The sequence below is a fragment of the Humulus lupulus genome, chromosome 4 (genome assembly GCF_963169125.1).
Source record: "Humulus lupulus chromosome 4, drHumLupu1.1, whole genome shotgun sequence".
Taxonomy (NCBI): domain Eukaryota; kingdom Viridiplantae; phylum Streptophyta; class Magnoliopsida; order Rosales; family Cannabaceae; genus Humulus; species Humulus lupulus.
In genome coordinates, this window is record NC_084796.1 from 198,571,411 (window position 1) to 198,589,952 (window position 18,542).

Consider the following 18,542-nt stretch of genomic DNA (forward strand, 5'->3'; position numbering starts at 1 on the left):
GAGAGAGTTGCGAGCTAGAGAGAGAAAGGGAGAGAAGGGGCTGCCATTTTCTAGAGATAAGGAAGAAGAGAAAGGAGGAGGAAGAAGAAGGTTTTGGAAAGTCATAGGTATGGTTTCTAGTGTTTTTGATCCATTGTTTATTTTAAGTATAAGGTTTCTCTTCCCCGTCATCTTAAGTTTTTTTTATGTTCTTCTTCTTCATGGGTTTCAAAAAGCCTAGGGTATTCAAGGGTGATTATCATTTGTGTGCTGATCAATTTTTGTTCTTGATTTTACAATCAAGAGAGGTATTGAATCTCTAACCCTAATGTTATCATGTTTTCTTTGGTTCATTGATTGATGGATATTTTTTTCATGTATATTTATGCATGGGAAAATTGACCTAGGCGTGAGCATGGGTTCATGGTGTTTTGGTTTGATTCTTATGGTTGTATATTCATAATATGTGTAACGAGATGATTATTGAAATGTGGTGTTAATGATATGTTGGTCAAAGCTTTTCTATGGTTTAATGATAGGTATGTTTTGGCGTAAACACTTTTATGTCTAAACAAGCAAGGGTTTTAAATTTTGATCTATAGGAAAATGATGATGAATTTTTTTAAATAACAAGAAAGGATTTGATTATTTTGGGCTATGGGGTATTCGGCCTAAGGGTGAGTTTCAAAGCATGATGGTTATTTTTTTTTTGTCTTATGCCAATTTAAATTTTAGAAACATGATAGGGTGTTGTAAGACCTTAAATGAATACATGGTTTTTTTGTTTCTTGGGAATACTCGCATGAGATTAATATATCAAGAGTATATTTAAGACAAGATCAAAGATGATTATTTGTTCATGACTTGTGAATATATTTCGAGGTGGTTGATGATTTATTGTATGCTAATGGTAACATCTAAAATAATAATAAAGGGTGTAAAAACATGCTAGGATTTGTGTTGGAATATTGTTAAATAAATATGTATGAAATTTCGTGAAATATTATGAAAAGAATGAATTTCATGATTATGGTACTTGCTGCCTTTTGTGTATGAAAGGATTCAAAATGATGACAAAAATGTTCTTTAATGCTTAAGTAAATTTTACAAGTTGTTTTAATGATTTAAGAAGTTAATGGGGAATTTTAAAGTACCTTGAGATGATATTTTGTGCAAATAATTAACAACAGATTTTTTTTTTTATATTTTGATGAAAATATGAGTTTTAAAAAAATAAAAATGGTGATTTTAATGGTATAATTGGTTGCTGGAATTTTTGTAAAAAAATGTGAAATTATATTTTAATAAAAGGAATTTGATGTGTGTGTTGAAATAAGTTAATGCCTTAAACTATGGAACTATTAAAAATGGTACTTTTTTATATATAGCATGAGTGTTTATTCTAATGGTTATGATTTTCCTTTATTTTGGTTAAGAAAAATGGTAAATTTAGTTTATTTGTGAATATTTAAGTAAATCAAATAATTGATGAAAGTTTAATAAAAATATTTTAAAATAATTATTGAATTGTCGCTTATGAATTTATTCTATTTTAAAAATTTAGTCTAAAAAATAATTCAAGTAAAAATATATTTTCCACATCTACAATTATGGGATTTAAAAGTAAATAATGGGATTATTATATTTTAAATTGGTTAAATAAATTATTTTATGAAATAAAATAAATTATTTTATAAAATAAAATAATGTCTTGAGAGGATTAATCAACCTGGTAATTTTAAGAGGACAAACAATGGTAATCAAGCATGTTACAATTTCATTATTTTCAAAAACAATAGAAATAAGCGCGTAGGAATTATCGTTTTTAATGCCTCTTTTAAAACAACGTTCCCACGTAGGCATGTCACATGCAATTTCACTTTTATGTTAAAAAATATGTCTATTATGCAACCATATAGTTTTTCTAGCAAGATCATGCATGTAATGCAGGTAGAATGTGCATTATTCTTTTATGACCTTATGTGTAAATATGCCTTGTTTGGATGTTGCACTACAACAAAACCCCCTTTCAATAACACATCGTTATAATACTATTAAAAAGGTATTATAGTATATTAGTAAAGTCACACGCGACAACGCCTCACTCATTACCCAGTATTGTTCTATGGGCCAAAGTAAGGCTCCTCTCTTATTCATCATTCTTTGTATACGATCGCAAACCTCCTTTGTCGTCTTTAAAACCGCCATGCACCAATCATCAGGATCCTTGTCAAGCTCGACTTTAGGAATCGCACGGATCTCCTTAAACAATTGTTTCTTTGTTGTTCTTAACACAGGAGGCATATTTACTACAACAGTTAACAATAGAAAAATTAAATAAAATAGAAACAAGCAATAACACATAAGCAAATACTTACGACGCGGTGAAGTGAGATTTTCCCATCTTTAGCGTGTATGGGGGGAGGTCCTTGGAAAACATGGACGAGCGTCTCTGATACCATTTGTAAAGAACGCCCTAAACTAATACTTACAAAACATTCGCATTACATGATTTATAAAAGAATACCATCATTTATTAAAGTCTCAGGGGGACTTATTTAAAATCATGCAAGTTGGCGCCATAAGTTTAAAATAAAACATAGGTTTTTATGCAAAGTTCAAAGAAAAACCAAATAATTTAAATACAGAGTCCCACTGATAATTTTAGGAAAGTCTCTTAAAAACAAAACATAATTTAAATGGCGTTCTACGTTGATCGTTTTATCGTCCATAGGATTGCCCCACGCCATACACCCCATGATGAAAGAACTCCTCACGTCACCATGCGTGCCATAGAGAAAACCTATTTGCTACCTGGAAGGAAAGTAAGGGGGGTGAGCTAAAAGCCCAGTAAGGAAGTACAAACAAATAAGCAAGTAAGGAAACAACAAACAACCAAACACTAACGTTCATCCATAACATCATGGTATATCATAACATAATCGTAACATTTCATCACATCATAACATAAATGTGACATATCATCATATCATAACATAAATGTGACATATCATCATATCAAAACATAAATGTGACATATCATCATATCATAACATAAATGTGACATATCATCATATCATAACATAAATGTGACATATCATCATATCACAAACATACAACATACATGATGAGCATGGAACGCTAGTTGTCCATGTCACCCTATGAGGTAAACAGGAGATCACTGGTCCTTGAATAACCTCGGCGCGTCCGCCCTAGGAGTCACGTCTCAATGTCCTTAGTAACTCGTTCGATGTATCTGACATCGAAATCTGTTTGATGTATCTAACATCGTATTCTGTTTGGTGTATCTAACATCCATACACATATCACATTCAACAGATCATCACATTAAGGCATTCATAATTTCATAACAATTCATTCATATAACAGCCTTACCATTCATAGCATAAAATCATAAAATCTATCTAACTTCCTTACCTCAGGTCCAAGCTAAGAATTTCACAATCTTTCAACGAGCCTATATCATAATCAAAATAACATTTCTTAGGTTCATAAAATTACTATTTTGCCCTTCCATACAACTCATGTGTGCATGGGCCATGCACTCATGATAACAGTTACACTAAACATGCAATTATCGCCAAAAAGAATAATGCTCGTTCTACCCATTTTACTAACATAATTGTTTTATAAAAATCTCATAGTTGAATAATAATCATGATTTTGGACATAAAAGTTGATTTGCATGTAACATGCATACGTGGGAACATTGCGTAATAAAGACGTTTTCAAAAACGGTAATTCTACATTTCTTTTATTATTTTAAAATTCATAGACATATTACACGCTTTATTTTCTTAAAACTTCTAAGTTGATTAAATTTCTCAAAAACTTTATTTTATTTTATAAATTTATTTTATTTTAGCTCAAAATAAAATATGTGACATTTTCATTAAATAAATATTAATTTACCAAGAATTACCCAACAAGCTTGGATTTAATTAAAATGCCTATTTTTAATATGTCCCTTTAGAAAAATAAATTTTATCATTGTGTTACAAAAATGATGTGAAAAATATATTTTAAGTGTGGGATAATACATTTTGATTTAAATTATTTAAGACTTAGTTTTTAAGTAGCAAAAATCCATATGTGACAATTTAATAACAATTGTTAGCCTTTTTAAAACAAACTTTCAGCCACCATTTATTTTATTCAAAAATCACAAATAAATAGAGTCTAAATATTTTTCTCAATCATAATAAATGAAAATCATTATTTATCAAAATATGCATTTATACCATTAAAATATCATTTTTCAATATTACCATAACTTAGGAAAAATAATTTATTCCAAAAATTAATCAAATTCATTTTTAGTGAAACTTACTTAATATTTTATTACAAAATTCCAGCAACTATTATTATCATTAAAAATCACCATATTCAAGTTTATAAACCCATATTTTCCCAAAATTCAATAAAATTTCTGTAGGAAATTAATTGAATAAAATATCATAACATGAGACTTAAAATCCTCTTTTAATTTCATAAAAATTAACATATTCATCAAGAACATTATTTATGCATGCAACTCATCTTTTTATCAATTACCCAATTATTTACAAAAAAAACACCAAGCTTAATTCTTTATAAAACTCAACTTTTGTCTCAAAAATTACATAAAATCATACATGCTTAAAATCTCATTATACTCTTATAATATGCATGATTCTAATATCACTAACATATTCACATGAATCCTTTTAAAAACCATTTGTTGCAATTCCATGAAAACCAACAAAACACTATCAATAAAATAACATATAGTAATTTATAAGCACCATATTCACATATGCCTTATATTAACCTAACATGTTTCTATCATTATTTCATGCATCTTATAATTTAATCATTCAAAATATAACATGCATCTAACAAAATTTCATGATCAAGATATCAAGATTGCCACTTATTCTCTTACCCATATAACATAGGTCCTAAAACATGGATCTAATATATTGTAAATCACACAACATATCAAGAACACCCTTGGGTGTACCTAGGCCGAAATCACCAACATGCACTCATAGATTATCACAATTTTTTTTATGCATAGCAAAATCAACATCACAACCCTTTAACACAAATCATACTCTCACAATATCCAAATCCTATACATCAATCCTACCAAAATCAACCATTAGCATTATTAACAAAACCTCATAGACAACCCACCAAAAACAAATATAAGGGCTAAGAAAAGGCCATTACCTCTCTTGATTGTAAAATCAAGAACACAAAAGATCAATACCCAAACTCCACACCCTTGTTCAAGCCTAGGGTTCTTTATTGGAAAACCACCATGAGAAGAAGGAAGAACCCAAACACACACAAAAAAAAATAACACAAATCAATAACATATTATCAAATAAAGAGATTATGCAAAAGAGAAAACAAGAAGACATACTCTAGGAGGGGTTCCTCCTCACCTTCTCCTTCCTTCTTCCTTTCTTTCTTTCTTCCTCTCTCTCTCTCTCTCTCTACACGCCACTCTCTCTCTCTCTCTCTCTCTCTCTCTAGGTCACGGCTGCACACACAAGAGCAATGGCTCTTCTCTCCTTTCATAACCCTTTTATCAAAAATCCTCCCATAAAGTCTCCCCTAACACAATAAGGTAAGTTTCCATTTCCCATTTATTTTCTCTTAATTCCTCTTTATTTTAAAAAGATATAAAGGAACAAAATGATCATGCCTATCCCCAAAATAATTATGGTCTTCAATTTTTTATTTTTATCATTTTAAGGAAATCCTTCCTTTCCCACTAGGTCACACGCCCAACACTCTTCTTCCCTTTTCTTTTTTTTTTTATAAATAAATTAACCCAATTAAAATCTAAAATAAGGAAGTATAAAATGTGTAGAAAAATCTACACATGTGCACCATACTACCATGCACTAGCACACACTAAATCACTAGGGTGCATTACTATCTATCATGCACCTTAGTGCATTCCACCATAGCTCACATAATTACCTCATTTGTCACACTTAATTAAAATGTAACACTAATATTAAAATAACATGTTACACAATTATTCACTTATTAAATTAATTAACCAAACAATTCTAACAATTAAATAAAATAGTAAACAATCAAATAAAACAAATAATCAACCAAATAAAATAACAACACTTAAATAAAACAATTCATCACACTTAACATTTAAATCAAATAATTCACAAAAATTTTAATAATCTAAAAAATAATAATTTGGTGCACTACATTCTCTTCCTGCTATACCCATTTCCCGTCCCCTAGCTGGAAAACAAGTAAAGACTCAAGCTTATCTGGTAAAGACTCAACCTTATCACCACCTCCTCCTCCTCCTCTCTCGGACCAAACCACCTCCTCTCTCGGACCGACCTCCTACTAGAGCCTTGACGAAGAAAAAAAATGGAACCAGCTTAAATCTCAAGATATATGGTAAAGTATGCTTCTCTATAATTTTTTATTTGAAATTTTGACTATATTTTTCTTCAGAATCACTGTATTCACGAACCATGTTTTCTGAATATATATATATCTATAAAAATATAATCTTTGACATTTCCCTCACTACTCTCCCTCATCTCATTCCCTAAATCTCTCGTGACAAGCTTATTTTCAGTATGATGCTGTTAGGTTGAGGAGAACATTTGCAAGTTTGCAAAGAAGGGTCTTTTTCCATCTCAAATCAGTGTGATTCTTCATGACTCTCATGGTATTGCTCAGGTGAAGAGTGTTACTGGAAGCAAGATCTTGCGTGTTCTCAAGGCCCACGGTAATCATTCTTAGTGTTTTGTTTTATGAGCTCAAGAGTAGAACCTTATTTTCAGTCAATGTTGAGCCTTATCTCCGGTCATTGTCGACCCATTTCATTGCTTTTATTTGTTGGAAGAACTTTAGGTCTAGTTAACTGTTTGCTAAATATTTGAATGAGTGAAGGGAATAATTAATTTTTATGGTTTTTCATTTGTTTTATGAAGATGCATAAAATGGTGGTACGAGACTAGACAATGGAAGACACTATTTATTGTTTATTCTTAAATAGACTTTTAATGACTAATGAATGATTCAACTGCTTTTGACTGAATGAAGCTTTTTACGAGGATGCAGCCAAGAAACAACTTCAAGAATTTGTTTCAGCTCTATGCGGTTGTGAATTGATGGCCCAAGCCTACTCTTCACTTGGTGCCATTTTGGAAAATGTTGAATCTAGGCAGCTTCGTCATTTGTTAAGTTCTGGTGTGTATTTGATATATATATATATATATTAAAATCTTGTTTTAAAGAATGATCTAGTGTAATCATTTTATCTTTTATAGGTTAATAGGTCCATTATCTAAAGAGTATAAGGAGATTGAGTCTAGCTTAGCAAAATACCTCAAAGAACAGTGCAAATTACTTGGAGACACATCAGTAAGAAATTTGTAAACTTGATTTTTGATCTCTTAGTAGTTAGTAGGTTAGTTGAGAAAACCATGGCGATTTGAGTAGATCTGCTTGGTATGCATGGCCAACCATACAGAAAAATGAAATGTTGAAAGCATTTGACTGTGTTAATTTTGTAATTTATTGTATTGTGGAGACTGTTAATTTAATTTTATTACTTTGTAAATCTGAAAGTTCTTTCATTTTTTCAGAATATTGTGGGTTCACATTCACGAAGCATTTATTGAAAATCTCTCTATCAAAATGAAACAAAATGGAAATTTTGGAAAAGGTTAATCTTTCTTCTTTCTCTCATTCCTTTTAGACTTCTTATTGATTTTGGTTTTGACCCACTTTCTTTATACGTTATTACATTTAATAGGGGTGTGCTGACATTGCTTAAATAAAGTCTTCATCATTTTCTAATCTCATTTTTCTAGTCTAATAATCTATTTTTCTAGGTTTCCCAGCTTAAATTTTGTTTCATGTACTGCTTGTATTATGATTTGGTAGATAAAGTCCTTATTTGTCAATGTTATGGAACCACTTACTTCATCCCTGTGGAAGCATATGTGTGCTTTATGTGTTTTTTTTATCTGAATCTAAAATGACTGCTACAAAGGGGATACCTCCCAAAAACTATGAGCCTAGAACAATTGGCATCAAGTTATATATATATATAAAAGAAAATAATTGAGCATGTTTGAAAATTGCATTGATAATCTTATGTGTAAAATAAATATCACATCAGAAAAGTTATTGAAAAACAAGAAAAAGTGGGGGTTTCTAGTTTGAAATGAGAAATGAGGCATTGATTTAGAATGTGTGCTTTGACTTGTTTGAGACTTTCAAGTGGTGGAAGATGATAGTAACACTTCTTTCCATATATTCTTCTATGTTTTTGGCTAACAACCTTTCTAGTTTAGCTTTTAATAAATAGGTACCTGTATTATTCATAAGGAGAAGCTTTTTGTTGTCCCTTGACAGGTTCATGTAATTTTTGGTAACTATATTTTTGGTAATTGATCTCTTTTTATGTAGTTCTTTAATAAAAAGGGCATTTTGAAACCTCCAGGTATCTACAAATTATTGGATTTGTGCTATGAAAAAGGTTCTCATTCAAACTAGCTATTGCGGCTAATGATCCATTAAAATGAACCAGATTTTTTTTTTGGTAGGTGCATATTTATGTATATTTCTTGTTTAGATGCTATGGATTGCTTGTTTCTTTAATAAATGAAAGTCTTTTGTTCTCATATGTATCTATATATGTATTTGTTATAAAAGTGATAGAATAATGGCAAGCCATCTACATGTTTTCTACATTATATTCAGATTGAATTCAAGCACATTTCTTACAACATATGCAAATATACTTTTTTTTTAGTATGGTACCATCAACTTTAATTTATATAAATAGGTTTCTTATAACATTTGCATGAACACATACAAATATGTGCCAGGTTTTTAACTTATCAATTATTTTTATACTATAATTTCCAGCTTTACTTTTGCTCATAAATTATCTTTTGCCAAAGATGCATCCATCTACATGAATTTAGTACTGTCCCCATATGTATTCCATTTTGTTTTTCTGAGCTTTTGTTTGTTTCTGTTTCTGTGACTGTCTGGTGGAATTTGTACGGTTTTGCATAGCAGAAAAAACAGAAGATTTCAAAGATAAAAAGTGTGTTTGATGATGCTGATAATTTGGTGTAGTTTATTTGGCTTCATTCTCTTATTTACCTTTATGTTTGGAAGATTTAGTTACAGTGCTTAGAAGTCTAACCCTAGAGGAAGCTTTCTAGCAAATGTTTTTTGACTATAAATATCGGCAAACATGATAGTTTAACTTATGTCATAGCATACCAGCATGAATCATAATTCACCATCAAGTAAACCAGTGAAACTACGTGTTTATCTTCGAAACTAGAAGATAAACATGTTTAGCATAGTATTCTAAATGTAAACAGACAGAGAAAGTTGGAAAGAAACCATATATGCGAAAGGAAATCTCACTTTTGGCAGAAAGTAGCGTGACAGGTCTCCCATTGACAAAAAATGCCCTATTGGAAGATGGTCACTTGAGGCATTTCCTAACTGTTTTATGTCCATGCTGATTATATTTTCTCATAGTTCATTGAGAGTGAAATTAAGCTTGATATGGTCACATGTGGTAGATTGCATGGCTTGAAGTTATCTTTCACTTAAAAATGTTAGAAAACCAAGTATATTGCATTTTCTTTTAATCATTGTACCATTTATATTCATAAACACAACCCACAAATATACACTTTGAATAAATACATCTGAAACCAAACAAATATACCCTTGAAATTTTATTGATAAAGAATAGAATACAAACTGAGGTCTCGAACAGTGACTATTTTGACAGTGTATCCACATTGTAGTAAGAGGTTGACAAGCCATGAAGCTTGCAGCAAAGTGATTCTTGATGCCTCTCACTATGTGCGTTAAAAGTCTACAAGTTTAGAATCAACAGGTTCATTTAATTAGAAATTAGCTAAATAAGAAGAAAAAAACAAACAAATTAGCATATTGGAATTAAAAATCAAGTTCTTATCATTTCCATATACCTCTCCTTGATGATTTAGTGACAGTAAGTAATCATCAAAGGAGATCACATCTCTGCCATATTTTATGGCAACTTTCACCTCTTGATAGGCTATTGGTAAAGATCTTAGCAGAATGATTGCTTGGTTTTCCTCATCCACTTCATTCTTGAACTTTCTTGCTGCATAAATGTTAGGATCTTGATCTTCTATCCTTGATCATGAAAGCTGTATCTGATTTTGAAGGAAACCCCTTTGTTTTCCAGTTTCAAGATCCTAAAACTTTGTTACTTAATAACAATATCATAGTAATATTAACAAACACATAGAAAACTTAACAGAAAAATAAAACAAAGAAAGAACACAGAGTTTTATACTGATTCAACCAAGATATTTCGGCTTTTTTTCTCAGCTTTTTTTCTCTGTTTTCACTCTTCTTCTCTTGAGTTTTTTTTTCTTCCTCACAATACCCAACTAGCTTTATAAGATAGCTGGAACATTTATACAATGTGTAGGATATAACTACCATAACTAACTTTATAAGCCAGCTTTCTAACAACACTAGAAAGATATGTTTACTCTAATTATTCCACACAGTGGCTTTCTTAAATAGAAATTATATTATCTATGCTAATACAAATGAATGAGCGAAGGGAATAATTAATTTTTACGGTTTTTCATTTGTTTAATTTTATTATACTTTATTTGATATAAGAACAGAGAAGCTTTCCATGAAAAATATTTGGGTGCATGTGATACTCTTACCAATATGTTTGGTCTTTAATCTATATGAGAGTTTGCTTAATGTTTGGGACTGTAGAATGCCCTATTTTTTGTGTGTAAATTATAGTATTCTCTGCTATATATACTTAGGCAAGCAAGGCAGCATTTTTGTGAGACACTAAGAAATGAAGTTGGTTCAATCATTGGCATAACAATTGTCACACCTGGGCTCATTGGGACCAAAATCTCACGTGAACAGGTAGTAATTTATCAATTATATATGTATATGGAGTTATATTCAATATATTTTTTGTGATGCATGAGTTTGTAACTTAATTTGTAGTTAAATTGTAATTATGATTGGTCTGTGAAATCTGGCTGAACAGAACATAGCTTTGGGGTGACTTGTCCCAGAAGAGTCAGTCGAGGGTTATGCTAAGGCCATAGTGAGCCGAGCAGAGTCTTACTTGACGGAGCCGAGGTGGCTTTGGTGGCTGTTTCCGGCACATATGATATGTCCTGAGGTGATGGAGTGGTGCAACTGTTTTATCTCAGCTTATTTAATTTAGCAAAAGTCTTCAATAATTGAGTCAGCAATTGGAGAGAGAGACCAAGAAGCTTCCCTCCATTTAGAAGTAGTAAGTACTTTTGTTGATGTACTTTTGGGGGCAAAAAACAAGTGTTGATGAACTATTTTATCATAGTTTGATTGCTATTTTTAACTGTTCTTGAGACAAGATACTTTGATTGATTTTTTGCTCTAAAATATACTGGTATAAATGTTGGGAATGCCAAGTTTCATTAAACTGTCATTCTTTCCTTACCAAAACTATTGTGACAAGCTAAGGTGAGATGGGGGGCCAATGTTTTCGAATGGTGGCACTACAGAAGAAAAGCATGTCTGTTAAAAAAAACCATTTGGGGTTGTAATAAGATAGTTTTATTTTTGAAAAATAATTTGACTTAAAAGAAGAGAAAGCTGAATGGAGAATAAAAGAATATCAACCATCCAAGAGTGAAAACATATACAAGTTAAGCTAAAAATCAGGTCAGATTTTAGATCTCACAAAAATGCTAAGTAATTAGCTATTAAATGTTGTATGGCTATTGTCAATCATAAATGATAAACAAGTAATTACTTGTCGGGGTTAAGCAAGTTTGGACTAGTTAAAACAGATGACATGTATAACAGGAGCCAATCACAACACAAGACTTCTGTAGTTGCTAAAAGATCATCACACTATCATGCTTGTCTTTTGCCAATTATTAAAATTAGTTTCCTTTTCAGTTTTTCAATAGCTCTCCTATAAATATTTGTCTTTGTATGGTTCAGATTAATAAGACATATTATATTCATTCATATTTCTCATTTTTAGCTACGCTTGATGAATTTATGTCTCATTTACTTTGCCTTGAAAGAATATCACTTCTATGTTCTTTTTTTTACTACTTATATTCTCTTGGTTATTTCTCATTTTCACTCATTAGCTACGCTTGATGAACTCATTTTCCCTGCTGGTCATTTCTCATTTACTTTGCCTAGATTTTGGTTATCACTTCTAAATTTTAGTTCAGCCTTTACCCTTTCAATTTCTCTCTGTAATTTCAGCCAGATTATATACTGAATATACTAAGTCATACTTAAAATGCCTTTAATGTAAATGTGTGTATATATTTTATCCCCAAATTTTAAGATCGAATTAGATAAATTTTGGATTTCAAAGGTTGTTTTAATATCTATTGAAATTTTTTAATTTTGTATTAATCTTTTAAGTATTGATTATATTCTTTAGGTTGGGGATCGAATTGGCAAGGAGTATTGCAAAGTTAATTTGCAAGAGGTACGGAATTTGTTCTATTAACTCTTATTATTAATATCTTAAAAATGTTAGAGGAGTTTGAATATCTTAAATATTCATCCATAGAGAAGTAGGTTCTGAATTTAATATTGTGTGCTACGGTGATAACGGAAGGTTGAAAACTTGTGTGTATTAGAGAAGTAGGTTCTGGAAAATTTGTTTGTGTGCTGCGGTGATATAAGGAAGAAAACTTATTGTGTGTTGTTTGAATTTTTTGACTTGGTATTGATAGATGGTTAGGTAAGCTTTTATATGTATAGAATAGATTTTTCATTATATGTATAGATTAAAATTTTTATTTAGTCATATTGTTTTCATTATTTCCATATGTATAGATTAGATTTAATTTCCATAACAAAATTGGCATAACCCAAGCTAAAATCTTGTCTTTGATCCAAACCCAATTAGTTAGTGGCTACCATTTTAGAATCTGATTTTCAAATTAAAAACAACACTAGAATCTCTTGTACTAGAGACTATTAAATGGATAGAAAATAAACCAGCAGAATTAACAAAAAATGGTGGTCAAGACTTGTGTTTAGATAAGCCTACAATAAGATAACTTGATAAGCATTTAGATAAGCCTCCAATAAGAAAGACTTGTGTTAGAAGTTGTCTGGGCTGTTAGGTTGGGAAGATATTGTAGATAGAGAGTGAGATTTACTTAGAGAAGAATTTGGCAATCTTTGGGAAAGGGGAGCCTCTCAATCTAACTCAACCTTGTAATGTTTAGGGTTTTGGTCTATACCAGCATTGTCTATTAATTAATAATGAGGAATTTCAATAGTTCTCTCTAGTATGCAAACAAGCTTTTTGAAGCCACAAAAACAAAAGTAATTTACACATTCAGAAATTGTACACAATATTTTACTATTTATTATCTTCAATATGGATCTCAAAATGAATCCTTCTCTAATTCTTTAGTGCGGCTGAAGGAGAGCATTAACTAAACTATTTGTATTGTTTTTAGTTAAAAGAAACTAAATACAGAACTAAGACTTAGAGCAGGATTCATTCTGAGATCAATACTACAAATGATCAGAAATCCCTTAGAATAGTGTATAGACAGAGAATATAATATAAAATCTGACTCAAAATTACAAATCTATGAAACAAGTATTAGATACTGTACCCCACGGAACCCCTTTGCTAACTTGAAAATCTTACCCTTGTTCATTGTTGAAACTTCCTTTTACTGCAGAGTCAAACACACTCCAAAATGTATTTTGATTATCTATATAGCCTATAAGTATGTCCAAACAAAGTGAGTACAATAGATTGAATTTATAATGTAGAGTCTGCTGCCCACTAGACATAATATCCCTTTCTTTCTTAATCAAATTAAAAGGGCCAGTGCCCAGTAGGACTTTTCATTTATATATTTACAACCCACAAAACAATTGAGGTCGAAAATAACAATATGGTCAACTTCTCTATTAAACAACATTGACTTAATGACCTTTCTTTTCTTCTTCTTCTTCTGCAAATAATGACCTTGTCGTGACTCTGAAATTACAACCGCAAATAATGTGATTGTCTTGTCTAACAGTTGTTAAACCCAGACAAAAAACAAGATTTTATTAAGAGAACAACATCAAATTCAAATTCATTGGAGATGGATAAAAGTTGGATCCATCTTAACAAGTTAGTAACCAAAATCATATAGTTTATTTTGGGTATAAGTTTAAGTGTTAGTGCTTGATTATTGACGTATGCTCTAAAATTGTAGAGCAACGGTGGAATATGAGCAAAAAGCTAGGGAGTTTGTTAAGACAGCCATGGCGAATCTTGGATTTCCAGCCAAGATTCTTTGTCCATGCAACAAATGTCACAATCTAAGACATCAACTTTCAGACGAAGTTGTCGACCACTTAGTTTTGTGGGGCATGGACCAATCTTACAAAACATGGTTTCATCATGGGGAAGATCCAGTCCAAAGCAACACGACAAACACAAGTTTTGAATATGATTTATTTTGGGCAGTGGGAGTATTTTCAAGTAACGCCAATGATTTTGGTGACGATAACAATGATGCTGATTTTCAGAGTCTATTAGCAGATGTTGAATCTCCATTGTATGAAGGTTGTTCAAAGTATACAAAAATAGAGGGTGTTTTGGACTTGAATCCAATGAAGAAAATTGAGTTTCCTGTTGTCTCTTATGTACTTTGAATGAAACAAATCTGCTTACACTTTCTGTATGTAATTTTGGTGTATTATTACTCTTTTGTTGAATGAAACAAATCTGGTTTTATTACTCTCTATGGTGCACTTTATGATTTTATTTTAATTTGAATGAAATAATTCTTGTTTTATGGTTTTGGTGTATGTTTATTACTCTTTGGTGATCTGCATTTCTAATTTATATACTATGTTATCTTTCTTTTTATATTGCAGCAATTTCAACTTGAAAATGAGTACATTACGAAGATCTCCAAAAAAACACCTTCGTCCAGGTGCTCTATGCAATCTTGTGCCCAAAAAGCGAAAAGCATCATTGAAGACTCAAGCTGATTGTGACGATATGTTGCTTGGAAGCCCTATTTTAAAGAAAAAGAGTGCTCTTCGTAGGTTTTCTGCACCTGTTAGAGTTGTAATTGACTCACCACCTGCTCTTAGTACTAGAGCAGCAACTCGTCGTATGGTCTATAATACAGAGCTAGATCCAAATGATGATGTGGAAGACATGGAGATAGTGTAGATAAGGTAGTTGATAGTGTTTGTGAAAAGGGAGTAAGGGAGGAACATGAAGAGATGGCTGATGAGGAAAGGGTTGGTGTCAAATTTGAAGAAGGGGCTGTTGCACAATGTGAAGAAGTGGCTGAAGCAAAATGTGAAGAAGTGGCTGATGCAAAATGTGAAGAACTGGCTGAGATAGAACTTGAACAACCTCTTAGAAAATCTGTTAGATTACAAAAAAAAAAACTCACAAGGCAAATCAAACTGAGATTGAAGAAATACCTCAAGATGTAGATGCGAATGTAATGAACTTAGCCAAGAAGACAAGGGGAAAAACTCTATTGGAAAATCTGACCAAGAGGAACATTGACTTAAGGATAATAAATTGGAATGAAAAAGGGCAACCAGTTGGTACTAACTCAGTGCAATTTTCTTCTTTTGTGGGCGCTCTTGTGCGAGAGGTTGTTCCTTACACTATTTCAGATTGGAGGAAAGTTTCACCAATTATGAGAGATGTTCTTTGGGCATCTATTCAGGTAGAATTACAAGTTTTATGAGTGTATTTTTCTATATATATTCAGCTCTACACTTAAACATATAATATGTTATTCTATATTCTATTGTAGGCACAATATGACTTACATGATAATTGGCAAAAAAAGATGTGCTTTGAAATGATGGCAGAACTATGGAGAGCTGGGAAATCTAGACTTGTAAAGGATATTATCAATGCAAAAAATGAGAGTGAACGACTAGCCTTAAAGCCGGATTGCATAAAAAGTGATGTAGAATGGAGAGCATTTGTTGCCAAAAAAATTAGTAAAGAACATTTGGTAAGAAATATGATGTAAGAAGTGATGTTGCTACCTCTTTTATCTCTGTTGGTGTTAAATTAAATATAGTTATGCCTCTTTTACTTATTTATTAAATAGGATATAAGGGCCAAATACCGAGAGAGAAGAAAGAAAGCTGTTCCACACACCTTAAGTCGAAGAGGATATGCTCGAACAATCGATGATATGGTAATAATTAAGTTTTATACTATTTGTATTTTTGCTTCCATTATTGTAGTCTCTATTTTATAATCTCTATTGATGTATTGTGTAGAAGAAAGAAAATGAGGATGTTAAAATATCTAGAATCGATGCTTTTCGGAGAGCCCATACCAAGAAGAATGGTGAAGCTGTAAACCCAACGGCATGTGATATTTTTGTGACTATTAGTCATTTAATTTTTGTGAATTTTTACTTATTTTCCATAATGCATACGTTAGTTATACTAATTTATATGCAGGGTTCATTGAATGAGATTCTCCTTAAAGACCCAAAATCTGGAACTACAGACAACGCTGATGAGGATGCCTTGACAAAATTGTTTAGTAACCCAAAATCTGGTCGTTTAATCGGACAAGGAAGAGGTGTAACAAGGTCAAAGCTAACTGTTGTTAATATGTGTAATAGCAAGATTTCCAAGTTAGAAGAAGAGCAACATAATATGAAGCTCAAAATGACTGAAATGATGAATTTACTTAAAGAACACTTGGTGGTATTTCTATCTTGCACTTATAAACCTTAGTTTTCTTTTCTTCCAATGAAACTTATCTTGGTTTTATATTTAGGTTGGTGGTAAAGTGACACCAAGCGAAGGACAGTCTCGCAATGTACCGCAGTCAAACAATATTCAGTCCCCTAAGGTAAATTATAAAAGTTGTTATTGTTTTAAGTTTTCATTTTGGAAGAACAATTACAGAAACTAATATATTGTCTTTAAAATAAATTTGGTAGAGTATTGCACTAGAAAAAAGACATAACTTTATAGAAGGGAAGAATGCTTGCTACTTGCTTGACTGGGTAGATGTAATTGTTGCTGAAGGTCGTTGGGATTCTAGTTATCCAAAGATAACTGTACATGGAAAGCCTCTTGGACCAGACTTTATGCGAGTATGGGTTGATGTTGCTATTGTACTAGAATCTTACTTATTTCATCCTAATCATACGATGCTTACAATACAAGAAGCAGTTGGTTCCACAGTTGCATGGCCTTCTAAAAAGTTATTCCAAGAGGTACATTTTCATACTCAAAAAATAACTAATGTCTTATAATTTAGTGTTTGGTTTCTTTGTTTGCTTTGGTGTAGTTGTGAATCCATTATTTTGTATGTGGTGTCCTTTCTTGGATATAAATTCCATAGCATTTTTCTTGAAGTAATTTGTGATGCTAGATAATAACAATAAAATATTTCTTTATTTATTTTGCAGATGTGACAAGCGAAGTAGAAAAGGATACTTAAGACTCCTTGAAAGTAGTAACTTTGTTTATTTCTTTGTGTTGAAAGTAGTAACTTTTAGACTCCTTGAATACTTAAAGAATATTTTGTTGTTGATGACAGTGTTGAATGTTTTAAACTAAATTGTGGATTGTTAATTCAATGTTGAATGTTCTTACTTTTTGTTATTTGAAAATCAAGTTCATTTGATGATGCTAGTATATATTAGAAAGCTATTTTTAATTATATAGAAAAATTAAAATATAATAGAATAAATTAGTGTTATATAAATAAAATATATAATGAGAATTTAAACATATCTAAATATAACAATAATATGATAATTGAGTTATAATATCTATTACAATAACACTTTTTATGCAAAGAATTATGTTATGCAAACTTCATTTTATAACACAAATAATGTGTTATACTAAAGTGTAGTAAAACACAAAAAATGTGTTATACTAAAGTATAGTACAACACAAAAAATGTGTTATACTAAAGTGTAGTATAACACAAAAAAAGTGTTATACTAAAGTGTAGTATAACCCAAATTTATAAGTATTGAAATGTGTTATATAATCGACTATAAATAACATAATTAAACACTTATCTATATATTAAAATAACACAGAAAGTGTGTTATCGTTGACAGTATAATAACACATCTGTATAACACTGATAAAGTGTTATGTAAAGCACCCTGACCTACGATAACATAGTCGGTCTTAACACATCAGAAAGTGTTATGGTATGTTTTGATAACACATTTTCGGTGTTATTAAAAGCCTTTTTTCTTGTAGTGTTGTGAATAACTTTCACCATGTGTGCATGGCCCATGCACACATGGGTTATATGAGTGGGAAAAGTAGAGTTTATATGATGCTAAGGAATGTTATTTTGATTATGGTATAGGCTCGTTGTGGAGTTGTCATTTTACCTTGCTTGGACCTGAGGTAAGGAAGTTAGATAGAATTTTGTTTGTTTATGCTGTGAATGGTAAGACAGTTTGTATGAATGAGAATGT

The 18,542-nt window shown here is 31.1% G+C and overlaps 1 protein-coding gene across 1 annotated transcript; it reads left to right on the forward strand.

Annotated features, from left to right (window-relative positions):
• Window positions 1-10,877: 10,877 nt before the first annotated feature.
• On the forward strand, window positions 10,878-17,675 carry LOC133829354 (uncharacterized). Its single transcript, XM_062259135.1, has 9 exons — window positions 10,878-10,968; window positions 11,096-11,347; window positions 12,503-12,550; window positions 14,965-15,782; window positions 15,873-16,079; window positions 16,179-16,268; window positions 16,354-16,939; window positions 17,031-17,309; window positions 17,505-17,675. Exons 4-7 carry the CDS (start codon window positions 15,552-15,554, stop codon window positions 16,819-16,821), a joined length of 996 nt encoding a protein of 331 aa, XP_062115119.1. The 5' UTR covers window positions 10,878-10,968; window positions 11,096-11,347; window positions 12,503-12,550; window positions 14,965-15,551; the 3' UTR covers window positions 16,822-16,939; window positions 17,031-17,309; window positions 17,505-17,675.
• Window positions 17,676-18,542: the final 867 nt, after the last annotated feature.